The following is a 13898-nucleotide window of genomic DNA, read 5'->3' as shown; positions in this document are numbered from 1 at the left end:
CAATCACACACACTGGGGAGAGGACTCCAACTGGCCAACTGCTGTAGGACTACAAAGCCCAGTATGCCAGTTAGGACCCAGTACCAACTTTCTGGGTAGGGGACACACACAGTGTGGGTTAATCCTGGCTGAGAGACGAGTCCCTAGGACTGACTTGTGATATATACTGATATAAGCCATACAATCACTGTATCACACACACTGGGGAGGGGACTCCAAGTGGCCAACTGCTGTACTACAAAGCCCTGCATGCAAGTTGAACCAAGGACCACACTTTGGGAGGCAGCAGCTGTCCTGGCGTATATAGAGACCTCACCTCAGTGCCCAGAGTAATTATTGGCTGCTGCTGCTTCCTCTCACCCTGTCCTCCACTGGTGGAGCTTCCGTGCAGGAAGGGGGAGGCCATGAGGAACAGGGCCAGGGGCAGACATAGTTTACACAGGCACAGGAGTGTGTGTGCTTCCTCTCACCCTGTCCTCCACTGGTGGAGCTTCCGTGCAGGAAGGGGGAGGCCCTGAGGAACAGGGCCAGGGGCAGACATAGTTTACACAGGCACAGGAGTGTGTGGACAGCCACCCCCGCCCCATTCATAAGTGTTCTAGTTGCCAGGAGGGTTGGTTTCCCAGGACTCCACATTGGTGGTACTGGGAAGCAACAAGGATTCTGGGACTCGGCAGTACGTACCCCTTATGGCCCTGTCCTCCTCTGGTGGAGCTGTGTGCGGGAAGGGGGGGGGGGCACTGGGGAACAGCCCTGGGGGTAGACACAGAGGCGGAACTACCGCCAGTGCAACCAGTGCGTTGCACTGGGGCCTGCCACTGTCCAGGGGCCCAAAGCATGTAATGAGTCAAACTGACTCATTACATGCCACTGTGTGCTGCGGGCAACCGCTGCCCGCAGCAAACAGCCGCCCGGACAGAGAGGAGAGGAGCGCAGCGGTACGGGGGAGAAGGAGGAGGAGTGAGGTGGATGAGGGAGCCGCAGCAGCGCTTTACTACTGATTGAGGCGCTGCTGCTGCTGTCCCTCTGCTTCACTATAGGCTGTCTTCCGAGTACAGACTATAGTGAAGCAGAGGGGCAGCAGCAGCAGCGCCTCCACCAATAACACAGGGCTGCTGCGGCTCCCTCCTCCACCTCCCTCCTCCTCCTCCTCTCCTGCCCGGGAATCGTGACCAGAAGCTGCACCGAGGAGCCTGAGCCAGCGGAGAGGGTAAGTATAATTCTTCTTTCTTTCTTTCTTTCTTTCTTTCTTTCTTTCTTTCTTTCTTTCTTTCTTTCTTCCTTCCATATACAAAAAGGGGGACTGCCTGCCGCAATGTGTAAAAATGGGGGACTGCCTGCCGCAATGTGTATAAATGGGGGACTGCCTGCCGCAATGTGTAAAAAGGGGGAATCTGCTTGCCGCAATGTGTAAAAAGGGGGAATCTGCTTGCCGCAATGTGTAAAAAGGGGGAATCTGCTTGCTGCAATGTGTAAAAAGGGGGAATCTGCCTGCCGCAATGTGTAAAAAATAAGAATTTACTTACCGATAATTCTATTTCTCGTAGTCCGTAGTGGATGCTGGGGACTCCGTAAGGACCATGGGGAATAGCGGCTCCGCAGGAGACTGGGCACATCTAAAGAAAGCTTTAGGACTATGTGGTGTGCACTGGCTCCTCCCCCTATGACCCTCCTCCAAGCCTCAGTTAGGATACTGTGCCCGGACGAGCGTACACAATAAGGAAGGATTTTGAATCCCGGGTAAGACTCATACCAGCCACACCAATCACACCGTACAACTTGTGATCTGAACCCAGTTAACAGCATGATAACAGAGGAGCCTCTAGAAAAGATGGCTCACTACAGCAATAACCCGATTTTTTGGTAACAATAACTATGTACCAGTATTGCAGACAATCCGCACTTGGGATGGGCGCCCAGCATCCACTACGGACTACGAGAAATAGAATTATCGGTAAGTAAATTCTTATTTTCTCTAACGTCCTAAGTGGATGCTGGGGACTCCGTAAGGACCATGGGGATTATACCAAAGCTCCCAAACGGGCGGGAGAGTGCGGATGACTCTGCAGCACCAAATGAGAGAACTCCAGGTCCTCCTCAGCCAGGGTATCAATTTTGTAGAATTTTACAAACGTATTTGCTCCTGACCAAGTAGCTGCTCGGCAAAGTTGTAAAGCCGAGACCCCTCGGGCAGCCGCCCAAGATGAGCCCACCTTCCTTGTGGAGTGGGCATTTACAGATTTTTGGCTGTGGCAGGCCTGCCACCGAAAGTGCAAGCTGAATTGTACTACAAATCCAACGAGCAATAGTCTGCTTAGAAGCAGGAGCACCCAGCTTGTTGGGTGCATACAGGATAAACAGCGAGTCAGTTTTCCTGACTCCAGCCGTCCTGGAAACATATATTTTCAGGGCCCTGACAAAGTCTAGCAACTTGGAGTCCTCCAAGTCCCTAGTAGCCGCAGGCACCACAATAGGTTGGTTCAGGTGAAACGCTGAAACCACCTTAGGGAGAAACTGAGGACGAGTCCTCAATTCCGCCCTGTCCGAATGGAAAATCAGATAAGGGCTTTTACAGGATAAAGCCGCCAATTCTGACACGCGCCTGGCCCAGGCCAGGGCCAACAGCATGACCACATTCCATGTGAGATATTTTAACTCCACAGATTTAAGTGGTTCAAACCCATGTGACTTTTGGAACCCAAAAACTACATTGAGATCCCAAAGTGCCACTGAAGGCACAAAAGGAGGCTGTATATGCTGTACCCCTTTTACAAACGTCTGAACTTCAGGAACTGAAGCTAGCTCTTTTTGGAAGAAAATTGACAGGGCCGAAATTTGAACCTTAATGGATCCCAATTTCAGGCCCATAGACACTCCTGTTTGCAGGAAATGTAGGAAACGACCCAGTTGAATTTCCTCCGTCGGGCCTTACTGGCCTCGCACCACGCAACATATTTTCGCCAAATGCGGTGATAATGTTTTGCGGTTACATCCTTCCTGGCTTTGATCAGGATAGGGATGACTTCATCCGGAATGCCTTTTCAGGATCCGGCGTTCAACCGCCATGCCGTCAAACGCAGCCGCGGTAAGTCTTGGAACAGACAGGGTCCTTGCTGGAGCAGGTCCCTTCTTAGAGGTAGAGGCCACGGATCCTCCGTGAGCATCTCTTGAAGTTCCGGTTACCAAGTCCTTCTTGGCCAATCCGGAGCCACGAATATAGTGCTTACTCCTCTCCATCTTATCAATCTCAGTACCTTGGGTATGAGAGGCAGAGGAGGGAACACATACACTGACTGGTACACCCACGGTGTTACCAGAACGTCTACAGCTATTGCCTGAGGGTCCCTTGACCTGGCGCAATACTTGTCGAGTTTTTCCCAACGGTTTATAATCATGTGGAAGACTTCTGGGTGAAGTCCCCACTCTCCCGGGTGGAGATCGTGCTGAGGAAGTCTGCTTCCCAGTTGTCCACTCCCGGAATGAATACTGCTGACAGTGCTATCACATGATATTCCGCCCAGCGAAGAATCCTTGCAGCTTCTGCCATTGCCCTCCTGCTTCTTGTGCCACCCTGTCTATTTACGTGGGTGACTGCCGTGATGTTGTCCGACTGGATCAACACCGGCTGACCTTGAAGCAGAGGTCTTGCTAAGCTTAGAGCATTGTAAATGGCCCTTAGCTTCAGGATATTTATGTGAAGTGATGTCTCCAGACTTGACCATAAGCCCTGGATATTCCTTCCCTGTGTGACTGCTCCCCAGCCTCGCAGGCTGGCATCCGTGGTCACCAGGACCCAGTCCTGAATGCCGAATCTGCGGCCCTCTAGAAGATGAGCATTTTGCAACCACCACAGGAGGGACACCCTTGTCCTTGGTGACAGGGTTATCCGCTGATGCATCTGAAAATGCGACCCGGACCATTTGTCCAGCAGGTCCCACTGGAAAGTTCTTGCGTGGAATCTGCCGAATGGGATTGCTTCGTAGGAAGCCACCATTTTACCCAGAACCCTTGTGCATTGATGCACTGAGACTTGGCTCGGTTTTAGGAGGTTCCTGACTAGCTCGGATAACTCCCTGGCTTTCTCCTCCGGGAGAAAAGCCTTTTTCTGGACTGTGTCCAGGATCATCCCTAGGAACAGAAGACAAGTCGTCGGAACCAGCTGCGATTTTGGAATATTGAGAATCCAATCGTGCTGCCGCAACACTACCTGAAATAGTGCTACACCGACCTCCAACTGTTCCCTGGATCTTACCCTTATCAGGGAATCGTCCAAGTAAAGGATAACTAAAATTCCCTTCCTTCGAAGGAATATCATCATTTCGGCCATTACCTTGGTAAAGACCCGGGGTGCCGTGGACCATCCATACGGCAGCGTCTGAACTGATAGTGACAGTTCTGTACCATAAACCTGAGGTACCCTTGATGAGAAGGGTAAATTTTGACATGAAGGTAAGTATCCTTGATGTCCCGAGACATCATGTAGTCCCCTTCTTCCAGGTTCGCAATCACTGCTCTGAGTGACTCAATCTTGAATTTGAACCTCTGTATGTAAGTGTTCAAAGATTTTAGATTTAGAATCGGTCTCACCGAGCCGTCCGGCTTCGGTACCACAACAGTGTGGAATAATACCCCGTTCCCTGTTGCAGGAGGGGTACCTTGTTATCACCTGCTGGGAATACAGCTTGTGAATGGCTTCCAAAACAGTCTCCCTGTCAGAAGGAGACATTGGTAAAGCCGACTTTAGGAAACGGCGAGGGGGAGACGTCTCGAATTCTAATTTGTACCCCTGAGATATCACCTGAAGGATCCAGGGGTCTACTTGCGAGTGAGCCCACTGCGCGCTGAAATTCATTGAGACGGGCCCCCCACCGTGCCTGATTCTGCTTGTAAAGCCCCAGCGTCATACTGAGGGCTTGGCAGAGGCGGGAGAGGGTTTCTGTTCCTGGGAACTGGCTGATTTCTGCAGCCTTTTTCCTCTCCCTCTGTCACGGGGCAGAAATGAGGAATCTTTTGCCCGCTTGTCCACGAAAAGACTGTGCCTGATAATACGGCGTCTTCTCATGTTGAGAGGCGACCTGGGGTACAAACGTGGATTTCCCAGCTGTTGCCGTGGCCACCAGGTCTGAAAGACCGACCCCAAATAACTCCTCCCTTTAATAAGGCAATACTTCCAAATGCCGTTTGGAATACGCATCACCTGACCACTGACGTGTCCATAACCCTCTACTGGTAGAAATGGACAACGCACTTAGACTTGATGCCAGTCGGCAAATATTCCGCTGTGCATCACGCATATATAGAAATGCATCTTTTAAATGCTCTATAGGCAATAATATACTGTCCCTATCTAGGGTATCAATATTTTCAGTCAGGGAATCCGACCACGCCAATCCAGCACTGCACATCCAGGCTGAGGCGATTGCTGGTCGCAGTATAACACCAGTATGTGTGTAAATACATTTTAGGATACCCTCCTGCTTTCTATCAGCAGGATCCTTAAGGGCGACCATCTCAGGAGAGGGTAGAGCCCTTACAAGCGTGTGAGCGCTTTATCCCCCCTAGGGGGTGTTTCCCAACGCACCCTAACCTCTGCGGGAAAGGATATAATGCCAATAACATTTTAGAAATTATCAGTTGTTATCGGGGGAAAACCACGCATCATCACACACCTCATTTAATTTCTCAGATTCAGGAAAACTACAGGTTTTTCCTCACCGAACATAATACCCCTTTTTGGTGGTACTCGTATTATCAGAAATGTGTAATAACATTTTTCATTGCCTCAATCATGTAACGTGTGGCCCTACTGGAAGTCACATTTGTCTCTTCACCGTCGACACTGGAGTCAGTATCCGTGTCGGCGTCTATAACTGCCATCTGAGGTAACGGGCGCTTTAGAGCCCCTGACGGCCTATGAGACGTCTGGACAGGCACAAGCTGAGTAGCCGGCTGTCTCATGTCAACCACTGTCTTTTATACAGAGCTGACACTGTCATGTAATTCCTTCCAACAGTTCATCCACTCAGGTGTCGACCCCCTAGGGGGTGACATCACTATTACAGGCAATCTGCTCCGTCTCCACATCATTTTTCTCCTCATACATGTCGACACAAATGTACCGACATACAGCACACACACAGGGAATGCTCTGATAGAGGACAGGACCCCACTAGCCCTTTGGGGAGACAGAGGGAGAGTTTGCCAGCACACACCAGAGCGCTATATATATATACAGGGATAACCTTATATAAGTGTTTTTCCCCTTATAGCTGCTGTATCTTTAATACTGCGCGTAATTAGTGCCCCCCCTCTCTTTTATAACCCTTTCTGTAGTGTAGTGACTGCAGGGGAGAGACAGGGAGCTTCCCTCCAACGGAGCTGTGAGGGAAAATGGCGCCAGTGTGCTGAGGAGATAGGCTCCGCCCCCTTATCGGCGGCCTTATCTCCCGTTTTTCTATGTATTTTGGCAGGGGTTAAATGCATCCATATAGCCCAGGAGCTATATGTGATGCATTCTTTTGCCATCCAAGGTGTTTATTATTGCGTCTCAGGGCGCTCCCCCCCAGCGCCCTGCACCCTCAGTGACCGGAGTGTGAAGTGTGCTGAGAGCAATGGCGCACAGCTGCGGTGCTGTGCGCTACCTTGTTGAAGACAGGACGTCTTCTGCCGCCGATTTTCCGGACCTCTTCTGCCTTCTGGCTCTGTAAGGGGGCCGGCGGCGCGGCTCTGGGACCCATCCAGGCTGGGCCTGTGATCGTCCCTCTGGAGCTAATGTCCAGTAGCCTAAGAAGCCCAATCCACTCTGCACGCAGGTGAGTTCGCTTCTTCTCCCCTTAGTCCCTCGATGCAGTGAGCCTGTTGCCAGCAGGTCTCACTGAAAATAAAAAACCTAAACTAAAACTTTCACTAAGAAGCTCAGGAGAGCCCCTAGTGTGCACCCTTCTCGTTCGGGCACAAAAATCTAACTGAGGCTTGGAGGAGGGTCATAGGGGGAGGAGCCAGTGCACACCAGATAGTCCTAAAGCTTTCTTTAGATGTGCCCAGTCTCCTGCGGAGCCGCTATTCCCCATGGTCCTTACGGAGTCCCCAGCATCCACTTAGGACGTTAGAGAAAGGGGGAATCTGCCTGACGTAATGAGTAAAAAGGAGGAATCTGCCTGACGCGATATGTAAAAAGGGGGAATCTGTCTGCCGTGATGTGTAACAAGGGCACACTGTCTGCTGCTATGTTTAACAAGGGCACGCTGTCTGCCGTTATGTGTAAAAAGTGTACGCTGTCTGCCGCTATGTGTAACAAGAGCACACTGTCTGCCGTGATGTGTAAAAAGGGGACGCTGTCTGCCGTTATGTGTAAAAAGGGGGACGCTGTCTGCCGTAATGTGTAAAAAGGGGACACTGTCTGTTGTAATGTGTAAAAAGAGGAATCTGTCCGCTGTAAGGTGTAAAAGGGTCTGTACCTGGTGTAGTGGTGCTACTGTGCGGCGTAATTTGAATAATGGAGACTACTGTGTACCGTTTTATGAATCGGTATTATTTTGTGGCCACACCCCTTCCCCACGAAGCCACGCCACTATGTATTTTTGCGCGCGCCTACGGCTGCCCCTGTTTTGCATGCAGGGGTGGGGCTCCGATGCCGTTTCTTGCACACAGTGCTAAAATGTCTAGTTACGGCACTGTTGCTAGGTATCCCTTTCTCTGGCCCTGAGCAGGTCCCCCTCACCAGATCCTCTCCAGGGGTGAGGGGGTGGACTTGGATGGGATGGGGGGCCCAAAGCATTTTGTCGCACCTGGGCCCACCGCTCGCTAGTTCCGCCACTGGGTAGACATCACTTACACAGGCACAGGAGTGTGTGAGCAGCCATGGACCAGCGCTTGGGAAATTAAAGGGGTCAGCTGGAGAGTCCTTGGTCACCACCCCTGTCCATTCATTAGTGTTCTAGTTGCCAGGGAGGGGGGAGTGTCATTGGTGGTGCTGGGGAGCGGGTGTCTGCAGTGAGGGTTCTCAGACCCAACAGAAGGTATCCCTTTAGGGCTGAGAGGAAGGAGGGGAGGTAGAGTACCCATCTCTGCACCCTCTCAGATTCTGCACCGGGGGCACATGCCCCCTTAGCCCCCCTTCCCTATTTGCGGCCATGGCAAACTGAACAAGAATCCTCTAATGTGTGGGAATCAGTGAGATATCACTTTTTCTCAATATAGTGCAAATTATATTAATGCTGATCACACACACATGTGGCCATTTTGTATCACAGACTGAGCCATTTAGTATTGTCAGTCAATGTTCACACAAACCTGCAGATCTAATCATCATCCAATCAGATGTAAAATAAGTCAGGATAAAAGGTAACTGTTTGGGGCACAACAGTCATTCTGACCACTCGGTACAATGCATGATCCTGACCGGATTCCGCTCACTGAAAGCAATAGTTTATATAGGTTACAGAACACATGTGTTATTTCCATCATGTTATTTATTAGTCCATTATTACCCTCATATGCAGTCACATTACTTACTTGAGGGGAAATGGACAGACCTCCAAGTGGATCCCCATCCAATATATCGGTGCCTGCATTGTACACGATCACATCTGGAGTGATTTCATTCAGTGCCCCTTTGACATGTGTTTCTACTTTTTCCAGATATTCTTTGTCTTCAGTGCCCCAGTCTAGCTCAATCCTCCGTTTTATTGCTCCTGTATGGTGTATGTACAAGTTAGGTTAGTATTCACATATTGTATGGATGTCTTATACAGCATAAGTACATGGCATTCTGCATGCCTGCTTTGCAACAGGTATAAACCTCATAGACGTTTGTACTTCACTGGTGCTGTGGTGCGTAATTTCTCAAAGTATTTTTTCCACATCAACAGGTTTTGCGTAACAAATACAAAAAAAAAAGACACAAACATTTATAACTAGCTGTTGAGCAAGGAGTTGAATTGGGTGTATTTGTTTTTGTTTGTGGTGTTTGGTGTTTTTTTTCTTGTCCTTGATTTCTCTCTCCCTTTATTTTCTCTCCATCTCCCTGTATTCCCTCTCGTTCTCTCTATATCCCCTCTCCCTCCCCTTCTATATTCTCTCTTCATCTCCCTGTATTCCCTCTCGTTCTCTCTATATCCCTCTATATTCTCTCTCCATATCTCTGTATTCCCTCTCGTTCTCTCTATATCCCCTCTCCCTCCCCTTCTATATTCTCTCTCCATCTCCCTGTATTCCCTCTCTTTTTCTCTCTATGGGGGTCATTTTGACCCGTTCGTACGCTGCCGTTTTTTGCAGCGCATCGATCAGGTCACTACTGCGCATGCATATGCACCGCAATGCGCAGGCGCGTCATATGGGTACAAAGCGGATCGTTGCTGAGTGATGGATTTAACGAAGAATCCATTCGCACAGCCGATCGCAAGGAGATTGACAGGAAGAGGGCGTTTATGGGTGTCAACTGACCATTTTCTGGGAGTGTTTGGGAAAACACAGGCGTGTCCAAGCGTTTGCAGGGCGGGTGTCTGACGTCAATTCCGGGACCAGACAGGCTGAAGTGATCGCAAGGGCTGAGTAAGTTCAGAGCTACTCAGAAACTGCACAAATTTTTTTTGCAGAGCTCGGCTGCACAGGCGTTCGCACACTTGCAAAGCAAAAATACACTCCCCTATAGATGGCGACTATCTGATCGCAGCGCTGCAAAAAGTAGCTAGCGTGCGATCAACTCGGACTGCCCCCATATATCCCCTCTCCCTCTATATTCTCTCTCCATCTCCATGTATTCCCTCTCTTTCTCTCTCTTTATCCCCTCTCCCTCTATGGTGGTCATTCCGAGTTGTTCGCTCGCAAGCTGCTTTTAGCAGCTTTGCACACGCTAAGCCGCCGCCTACTGGGAGTGAATCTTAGCTTATCAAAATTGCGAACGAAAGATTAGCAAATTTGCGAATAGACACTTCTTAGCAGTTTCTGAGTAGCTCCACACTTACTCGGCATCTGCGATCAGTTCAGTGCTTGTCGTTCCTGGTTTGACGTCACAAACACACCCAGCGTTCGCCCAGACACTCCTCCGTTTCTCCAACCACTCCCGCGTTTTTCCCAGAAACGGTCGCGTTTTTTCACACACTCCCATAAAACGGCCAGTTTCCGCCCAGAAACACCCACTTCCTGTCAATCACATTACGATCACCAGAACGAAGAAAAAACCTCGTAATGCCGTGAGTAAAATACCTAACTGCATAGCAAATTTACTTGGCGCAGTCGCACTGCCGACATTGCGCATGCACATTAGCGACTATTCGCTCCGTTGCGACAAAAAAATAACGAGCGAACAACTCGGAATGACCCCCAATATTCTCTCTCCATCTCCCTGTATTCCCTCTCTTTCTCTCTCTATATTCCCTCTCACTGTATTATCGCTCCTTCCGCCTGTATTACCTCTACCTCTACTCACTCCCTCTCCCTGTATTCCCTTCTCCTTCTCCCACTATATTCTCTCTCCTTCTCCCTGTATTCCCTACTCTCTCTCCCTGTATTCCCTTCTCTTTCTCCCACTATATTCTCTCTCCTTCTCCCTGTATTCCCTACTCTCTCTCCCTGTATTCTAGTGGTTCTCAAACTGTGTGCTTAGGAATCCTGGAATGCATAGGGGCACTTGCAGGGGTGCCGTGGTCAATGTAATAGCCACCAGCACTGGATGTGCCTGTCAATAATAAAATATGTGGACAATAGAAGCAAATCTTGTCCCTCACCACACAATTGAACCTAAGGATGACATGTAAAACACAATTTACTTAATTTAATATTTCTTTCTAAATTTCGCAAGAAACTTTTGGCCTAGAGGTGCCGTGAAAACTTTTCTGATGCTCTAGGGTGTCGTGATTCAAGTTCAGGAACCACCATAGGCAAACATAGGGGATGTGGTTTCCAGTTGCCCCAAAAAAACTTTCCCCTTAGCCTGGCCAGTGGTCACTAAATGCAGTATAAAGGGCACTCGTCCAGTGGCAGCAGATGTGTGTGTGTGTGTGTGTGTGTGTGTGTGTGTGTGTGTATCTGAGTGCTGTATCATCGCAATAGAGAGAGAATCTGGTAAGTGGCATACTATGATGATTGGACCTGAATAAGGGCCTAATTCAGACCTGATCGCAGCCGCAAAATTGTTCTCTAATGGGCAAAGGGGGTAATTCTGAGTTGATCGCAGCAGGAACTTTGGGTGTCATTCCGAGTTGTCCACTCGCTAGCTGCTTTTAGCAGCATTGCACACGCTAGTCCGCCGCCCTCTGGTAGTGTATCTTAGCTTAGCAGAATAGCGAACGAAAGAGTAGCAGAACTGCTACTAAATAATTCTTTGCAGTTTCTGAGTAGCTCCAGATCTACTCCTAGATTGCGATCAGCTCAGTCCGTTTAGTTCCTGGATTGACGTCACAAACACGCCCTGCGTTCGGCCAGCCACTCCCCCGTTTCTCCCTGACACGCCTGCGTTTTTTAGCACACTCCCGGAAAACGCTCAGTTACCACCCAGAAACGCCCTTTTGCTGTCAATCATTCACCGATCAGCAGTGCGACTGAAAAGCGCCGCAGGATCCACAGCAAAACTGCTAAGTTTTTAGTTAAATAACTAAGCGCATGCGCCCTGCGTGCCTTGCGCATGCGCAATTAGCAACAAATCGCAGCATAGCAAAAATCGACAACGAGCAAACTCGGAATGACCCCCTTTGTTAGCAGTTGGGCAAAACCATATGCACTGCAGGGGAGGCAGATATAACATGTGCAGAAAGAGTTAGAGTTGGGTGGGTTATTTTGTTTCTGTGCAGGGTAAATACTGGCTGCTTTATTTTTACACTGCAATTTAGATTTTAGATTGAACACACCACACCCAAATCTAACTCTCTCTGCACATGTTATATCTGTCCCCTCTGCAGTGCACATGGTTTTGCCCAACTGCTAACAAAGTTCCTGCTGCGATCAACTCAGAATTACCCCCAAAACCATGTGCACTGCAAGGGGGACAGATATAACATGTACAGTGGAAATTTAGATTTGAGTGGGTTAATTTGTTTCTGTGCAGGGTAAATACTGGCTGCTTTATTTTTACACTGCAATTTAGATTTCAGTTTGAACACACCCCACCCAAATCTAAAGGGCCCTACACATTGAGCGATCCGCTGCTGAGCTGCCCGACGGCGGATATGGGCGAACCGTCGGCGTGGGCAAGTGACGGGGGGACTGAAGTTTCTTCACTCCCCCCGTCACCCGGCTCCATAGAAATGCAGGCAAATATGGACGAGATCGTCCATATTGGCCTGCATGCACAGGCGACGGGGCACCAGCGATGAACGAGCGCGGGGCCGCGCATCGTTCATCGCTGGTGCCTCCACACTCAAAGATATGAACGTTATCTCGTTCATTAATGAACGAGACCGTTCATATCTTTGAGTATTATCACCCAGTGTGTAGGGCCTATTACTCTCTGTGCACATGTTATATCTGCCCCCCCCCCCCCCCCCCCCCCCGCAGTGCACATAGTTTTGCCCACCTGCTAACAAATTTGCTGCTACAATCAGGTCTGAATTACCCCCTATATTCTCTACCCTCTCCATGTATTCGCTCTTCCTATTGGGGGTAATTCCAAGTTGATCGCAGCAGGATTTTTGATAGCAATTGGGCAAAACCGTGTGCACGGCAGGGGAGGCAGATATAACGTGCAGAGAGAGTTAGATTTGGGTGGGTTATTTTATTTCTGTGCAGGGTAAATACTGGCTGCTTTATTTTTACACTGCAAATTAGATTGCAGATTGAACACACCCCAACCAAATCTAACTCTCTCTGCACATGTTATATCTGCCTCCCCTGCAGTGCACATGGTTTTGCCCAATTGCTATCAAAAATCCTGCTGCGATCAACTTGGAATTACCCCCATAGTCCCTCTCTCTCTCGCTGCATTCTGCCCCTCTGGCTCGCTCTCATATCTCATCTCAGATCATGCCCGGGTTTCACAGAGGTAGAGACAGGGGATGAAATATACTTTTGCTGCATCCGCAATGTTAGTTACATATTTTTTGTCTCCCCAAGAAAAATCTAATATATATTCACTTTGTCTTTCTGGTACACGCACACACAAAATAAAAACAGACTCACAATATACGTCTGACCAACTTAATGCTACAAAAGAAAAATCCCGACATAGGGGATGATTCTGAGTCGGACAAATCTCTGTGCATGGGCGCAAGCAGCAAGATTTTGCATACGGCGCATGCGCAGATGCGAATTTAAGCATTTTTGCGTATGTCCCTCCTATGCAGAGTGTACAGAACTCAAATCTATCTTTCTGTGAAATTGGGCATTTCAGGGTGGCAACAATGGGAGTACATGGAACCACTATGAAATGTGGGAGTGTGTCATTTCTTTAAGTCAGTCTGATGTACAAGGCTGTAGACAGCCTGTCTGCACCCTGGTACTGCAGGCTGGGCAGTCGAGAGCCGGGATGGGCCCAGGTACTTTTCAAGGGGCATGGCCTAATCACAGGAGGCGTGGTCATGTACCCTTGGAAAAAAATACTGAAAAAATAGTATTTTAAGCACCTCCATGGCCACACTGCAGCCCAGTACACAGCAGCGTGTGCTGGGCCTAGGAAAAGAGCTGCAGCTGCTGCTGCTAGGTAAGGGGGAGGGGGCCTGGGCCCTCACTGGGCCCCTCCATCAGACCTGGGCCTGGGTAATTTGTACCCTCACCCCCCTCTCTCGGCATCACTGACTGCAGGTGACGTGGCCTAATCACCACAATGTGGCCACTCCCCTTAGAAAAACATGAAAAAAAGACTATTGGCAACCTGCACATTGGGACACAGTGTATCCCACAGACAGGAACAGACCCAGGGGATGGGTACGATCAGTGCAATCGCTAACCTTCCCCTGCATGCACTG

The 13898-nt window shown here is 49.4% G+C and overlaps 1 protein-coding gene across 3 annotated transcripts in view; it reads right to left on the bottom strand.

Annotated features, from left to right (window-relative positions):
* Window positions 1–13898, bottom strand: part of HDAC11 (histone deacetylase 11) — a 205995-nt gene that overhangs the window by 42584 nt on the left and 149513 nt on the right. For all 3 annotated transcript variants that reach the window (XM_063940609.1, XM_063940608.1, XM_063940610.1), the window contains one exon: window positions 8515–8693. In XM_063940609.1, coding sequence (XP_063796679.1) covers window positions 8515–8693 — 179 coding nt within the window. The remainder of the gene's footprint in view (window positions 1–8514; window positions 8694–13898) is intronic.

This window comes from Pseudophryne corroboree, chromosome 9 (assembly GCF_028390025.1).
Source record: "Pseudophryne corroboree isolate aPseCor3 chromosome 9, aPseCor3.hap2, whole genome shotgun sequence".
NCBI classification, from domain to species: domain Eukaryota; kingdom Metazoa; phylum Chordata; class Amphibia; order Anura; family Myobatrachidae; genus Pseudophryne; species Pseudophryne corroboree.
This window is presented reverse-complemented; position numbering and strand designations above follow the sequence as displayed.